This window comes from Helianthus annuus, chromosome 9 (genome assembly GCF_002127325.2).
Source record: "Helianthus annuus cultivar XRQ/B chromosome 9, HanXRQr2.0-SUNRISE, whole genome shotgun sequence".
Taxonomy (NCBI): Eukaryota; Viridiplantae; Streptophyta; class Magnoliopsida; order Asterales; family Asteraceae; genus Helianthus; species Helianthus annuus.
Window position 1 is genome coordinate 142127624 of NC_035441.2, and position 6381 is coordinate 142134004.

The 6381-nt window shown below is 34.7% G+C and overlaps 1 protein-coding gene across 1 annotated transcript; it reads right to left on the reverse strand.

The window, feature by feature from the left end:
• Window positions 1–5200: 5200 nt before the first annotated feature.
• On the reverse strand, window positions 5201–6133 carry LOC110879011 (uncharacterized protein At5g65660). Its single transcript, XM_022127415.2, has 2 exons — window positions 5801–6133; window positions 5201–5469 (listed from the first exon to the last, which is right to left on the reverse strand). Exons 1-2 carry the CDS (start codon window positions 6029–6031, stop codon window positions 5296–5298), a joined length of 405 nt encoding a protein of 134 aa, XP_021983107.1. The 5' UTR covers window positions 6032–6133; the 3' UTR covers window positions 5201–5295.
• Window positions 6134–6381: the final 248 nt, after the last annotated feature.

The following is a 6381-nucleotide window of genomic DNA, read 5'->3' on the forward strand; positions in this document are numbered from 1 at the left end:
CACTCTGACCCCCTCCATAGAAATAATTTCAATTTGCCCACCCCCCCAACGTTGATGTTCTGTCGCAATTTTACCCCCTGCCGACAGAACATCAACGTTGGGGGGGGGTGGGGGGGGCAAATTGCAATTATTTCCATAAAGGAGGTCAGAGTACCCAGTGGCGGATCCAGGGGTGTTTTGGGGGTTCCCGGGAACCCCCTCGGTTTGGAAAAAAATGAAAAAATTAGTGGAAATTTTATATGATTTTAAAAAAATTGTGAGAATTAGTGAAAATTTACCAAAAGGAACCCGGTAGAAAAAATTTATGGATCCGCCACTAAAAGTACCAATTGGCTTAAACCTCAGGGGGTAAAATTGCAGTTTACTCTATAAAAAATAACCCAATGGTAATTACCTTACTAGTGAGAAGAATACATGGTAGAAGTCAAGAAGCAAACTTAATTAACATCCGCACAAACAAATATACGTCATTAGTCCAATATGATTGTGTTTGGTTCTCTTTTTCATATATTTACTCGTCGCCTATTTTTTAAAAGGATTCCAATGTTAACTGCAAACTTTATTAAAATCGTAACAAACTAACAATATAATTATATAATATTAAGGGGTAGGAGTGCTCCACTTTCCATCACTCACGACACCCAATCATCAAACGCTATGTCGTCGAACTTGGTTCCATCACTAGTGATGGATTTTAGTGGAGGTGCCCATCACTTACCACACACTCATCTCCATCGAACATTGTGTGCGGTACCTTCAATTCTTCACGCGTCATGGTGGCCACGAGTAATAAGGTTCATGCGTTGTAGAGATGGGCGCCGACAATGTATCACAGACCACCACGCGTGATATTGGGTTCATCACGGGGCGCCCCGACCCCCCTAATAATAACTCACTTAGACCACCCGTAGTGGGGGGTTTAGGGGCTTTTTTCCCCAAAATAACGCCCCTTAACGTCCATCAACCGACCCTGGGGCGTTTTTTTTAAAGCATATGGCGTCCTTTTTTTCACGCCTCTTCTTGAATTGTTTGGCCAATGACATGTATTCTACTTTTTGGTTGGCCAATACCCTTTTTTGATGGTTTTTTTATTTAATTTTTTACACCCCTTTTAACATAATGTCGCACAATGCCTACATCCCCACGACACTCATTTTAGAAAAACGCTCCATAATGCTTAATTACTGACTGGACTGCCACATGACATAAAACGTCAAAAAATTGAGACATTATTTGGATCTTCCACTCCTCGTGTTCTTGTACTCTCTTCACTTTCTTTACTTTTGATTTTCTTAGCAAGAAAATCAAAGTAAAAAAAAAGATGAAAAATAAAGAGGTGAGAGTGGGTGGAGTAGCACCTTGTTTGATTTGATGGATAAATTAGGTCTAAGGAATACGACCACTTGAGACTATATACTTCACTTTTCTAAATGTTAGGTTTGTTCTATTCACTATAGCTGCAATTCTATGCACACCTGATTTTTTTAATTAAGTGCATTTTTAACGGGTGTGCGACAAAATAAGATAGCGATGCTAACTTTTATGAGTATGTGATATTTGTTTTTTTTTTTTTTTTTTAATGACAAATTTGGATCACTAACGGACAACTAGAGTATCATCGTGTCATCAACGGAACCATCCGATCATATCCATCTCCACTAGGCTATAATGCCTATAAACCAATTCAGGAGGAAACCCATTAAATATGGGAAAAACCCTCTTGTGGGAATCGAACTCAGGACCTAATGGTCTCTAAACCTTATCTCACCTCCAAGATGTCACTAGGCTATAATGTTTAATACAATAAAGTTCAATTATCGGACCAGCTTTTTTTTTCTTTTCAAAACTGTATATATGCACCTGTGTGCTATACAGAGAGAGAGAGAAAAAGAATATTAATATGGTTTAAATACATATAATTATGGAATACACTCTTGAATACCAGTGGATACCAAAAAAAAAAAAAAAAACAATCTGGTGTGAACGGCAGAATAAGAACCTTTGCAAGTCATTTTCAGCATTAATCTAAACAAAAAAATATCTTTCCACAACCATACTTTTAAGACGTTGTGCTTTTTTCATCATGGATATCCGATTAGATAGTTTACTATATATGTTATTCGAGTTTATTTTATTTAATTTTAAATAATACAAAGTATCTTATGCAATAATTTGGTATAATTAATTTACGATGATATTATAGAAGAAATGACTTTCAACGACAAACGATTCCGTCAGTAAAATACATACTTGATTCAAGAGTTAGCAAACTCAACCATCTAGATAGAGGAATACGGGGCTAAAAAGATCCCGTAACAAAAAAATGGCATAACTTAAGCTAGAAGTGAAATTACGGGCCCAAAAGTAATAGAAGGATAAGTCTCAAAGAGACGGATCATATAGCAAAATACAATAGGCACTTTTGTTGATTTGAACACTAAATTAGTTGTCAGTGTTCAATTTTGGAAGATTTGGTACTACCTGTCAAATTACAATTCATAATAACAGGAACATTAATGTAATGTCTTTCATTACAAAAATTTCTTTCAAGAGTTCTCTCTTTAATTTTCACGTTTCTGTTTCCCGTTAGTATTCCGTTGGTGAAGTTAAGAATGGTTGGTAATCCTTAAATGAAAGTTCATGAGAAAACCAGCCATGTGTAAGAACATCACCGTTGGATGTTTCACTAACTTGAAAATGACTTTCACCAATGTTATAAAGTGTCTATTGAATATTTAATTTTTTTCCTTTTAATATTATTATTATTATTATTAAATTTTGAGATGTTGTTTAGTGATACGTCGGTGAAAATCACTCGTTTGATGACGTGAAGTGAACAACTAAAATGAGGTATGAGTTCCCATCTGTTTGGATTGGCCATAAGGTTTCACAGTCATGAAAGCACAATAGATTAGGAAGAATGGAAGCATTAGGATTTTAGTAACAGAGGCTAATCAGAAAAGCAAGTGTCGAGTAAAGGAAAACTAAATCATGTTGTGAAACTAGCATAATAGCGAAGAAGAAAAAGAAAATAATTGAATAAAAAGTAAAAGAAAAAAGTATGTAAGTAAATATGACAAGTTATACGAATATAATAAAAAGAAAAAAAGAGAAGTTTGATAAGTTGTTGAGAAAAAAACTAGTTATGTAAATATTTTTTTTTTTAAACATTCATTTAGTAAATAATTTTCAAATAACACACAATTTGGTTAAAAACTCAATACATAATTTTATCAGAGAGGAATCGACACTCAAGGGTTTGAACCCTAGCCCCAACCAACTAACACGTGTCATGTTAAATTTGACTCAAAGTATCTATTAGTTTAAAATTCGACGGCACATATCCATACCATAAACTATTTTATTTTTCTAATTTAAAAAGTTAAATGCTCTAACCAATCAAAAGTCACTCACCAATCCCAAGGTTAACAACATTCTCAAACAAACTCAACCTTTGCACGTGTAAACCTACTAGCTTAACCAACCCACCTTGCCTATCCTTGAAGGTGACAGCGATATTATGGCACTAGTTCGAATCCGTAAGCCCCTATCTAAGGAGTGCCCAGCCCCCTCATAGGAAAGTAGTTTTCAATTATAAAATCAATATATAACTATTGGGATATTACAATTACGACATTATAATAACTAATTATTTCGGTAACTTCTCCGTCATTTGGAATTAAAATTCTCTTTATTGACAAAGACGTGATGTTCAACTTCTTAATAGTGCTATTTTAACAAGATATCGGAATATACTATAAGCATTATTAATTTATATATTATGTTTTTTAAGTTCTTTTATCTAAATAACAGTTTAAATGTATATAGAAAAACCATAGTTTATTAGTCATTATTTAGTGACCAGTGAATAAAATGATTATTTTAGTGTCATTTAGACAGTAAAATTAACCACGTGAAAATATATTTTTACATTAAAAAGAGGGTTATTGAATTTTATCACCCCTAAATATGGTTACTTGCCGCTGCCACCTCCAACTATCACTTTGACGCCCGCCACCCTCAACTTAACACTTAGTGTGTTCTGTCACCATGTCGTTAACTAATAACAACTTTTGATTATGTTACTATACTTTTGGAGGTGTCCTAAGATCCCTAAAACCTTCCTATCCCTATGTCACCCAAAAAAATATAGTAACATGATTAAAAGTTAGTGATCAGTTAACGACGTGGTGACAGAACACACTAAGTGTTAAGTTGGGGGGTGACAGACGTCAAAGTGATAGTTGAGGGTGGCAGCGGCCAATAGCCAATAATTAAGGGTAATAAAATCCAATAATCCTTAAAAGAAAAAGATAGAGAAAAACTATTACTTGCTCGATAAATACGTAAGACCACACTCAACTAAAACTTGCTCGATAAATACGTAAGACCACACTCAACTAAAAGAGAATCAAGCATCCAAACACACTCCAATAGTCCAATACACAAATCGAAACAAGTGGGACTCTCCATTAAATCTCTAAAATATCAAAAGGAGCATATTAATATCTAAAAAAGGACAAATTAGAAGTAAAATTATATATCGTGGACTCGCGATAAGAGCACCCACAATGCATAAGACTTTAAGACTGTCATCTTAATTATCACATCAGATTTCAAACCAATCAAAAAACTTTCATTTTTCCTCTAATATTAAACCATTTCAAACCTTCGCCTCTCACTCCATTTTTTATATAAAAAAATATTGTTTGTGTGTGGAGCCCACATATACCCACACATAGCCATCCCGGAATCTCGGAGGGAACCCTTGCGTGGCATGGCCTCCGCAACATGCACTAGTCCGGTTCTTGGGTTCGTTTTTTCAGACCATGTCATATTTGCAGCATTGTAGGTGCTCTAAGTAACGGATTGAATAATATATATATATATATATTCATAATACATAATTATATAATATGCGAGAAAATCATGAATCTTGTATTTCTTTAAAGTGTGATATCATAGTAGAAAGATAAATCATTGCTTTATTCAAGTTTTCTACACTAATATAATCGTGTATCACCTTGTATTGCAAGTATGTCTTATTAAATTTTCAATTATATTCGATTTGCATGGCTATAGAAATACAACAAAACCAAATAAAGTAGTAGATTCCTAATTGTATCTACTAAATAAATATGAATTAAGTGGAGAGAGGTAAATATGCCCAATAAATTCCATTTTGAGTTATTAAAGTGAAGAATGAAAAATAGAAATATGTTGATTTTATAATATGTAATGAAACAAATATATTATAATAAATATTTACAAAGGAAATTGATTGATAATGTATGATTAAGAAATTGTGACAGCTACATGCGGTTGCTTAGGAGTCTTGTGAACTTGTTCTACAATATTCACCTTTTCTTGTCTCGCCGGTTCACACGGACACGGCATGGCTATGAACCTTGCAATCCGGTCTCCCGGCATCACCACCGGCAAACTCTCATTCTCCTTTTGTAATTTCTCCTGTTAATTAAAAACAAATCAAATTAATTAACGCTAATTCACTCACCCATTAAACCTACTCCTAAATCCTAAATCAACAAAGTTTGTCCACCACATGACTAGTCTACTAGAACCCTCAACCATTTGAAAGAAAAAAAAACACATTTTCTAAACACTTTGATACCGCTAGGCCACAAGCGTTGTGTGCCTGGTTTGCGACCGAACCTGGGTTGGTCGTTAATTTTGCGACATTTATGATTTCGGTCGCAAATTTTGCAATTGTTTTTTTTTTCTGGTCGTGATTGCCTAGTTTTCTAGTAGTGTTTCTTTATGAATTAACTAACTTACTTACCGAGTAGGTAGGTTTAGGTTTGGAATTGGAAGTGGAGTGATGATCATCTTCTTGTTCTTGGTCGGACAATGAACCGCGAAGGTGACGGAGCTTGTCCCAATGATAACAACAAGAGAATATGCCGCTGAGGCTGAAAATAACAATCAGAAGCAAGGCGGTACCGAGCGGAAAGCCTAAGGTTGGGCGAGACGAATGATGCATCGGAGGCGGGTAGTACGTTGGAGACTCCATAATAATCTTGAATATTACAATTACTAAAATGAACTGGTGATGTATATTGAGGGTGTATTGGTCTCATGAGATGTGGAAAACAAAATGAAGGTGAAAGGGGAAGGAAGAGGTGGTGGATTTATAAAGGAAGGAAGGTTTGGGTGGTTGTTGAGTACAGCTCGATCTATTTGTCCCCGCAATGGTACGGATGAAGGTGGGAGGTTATTTTAATTTTTAATTTACGAAGTTGCGTGTTAAAAATACATAACACGTTTAATTTTGGATAGATTGTCGTTACTTAAGATTTAAACAATATATGCACCAACTCATATTATTTTGTGTTCTACTTCCACCAATATTGGATGATTATG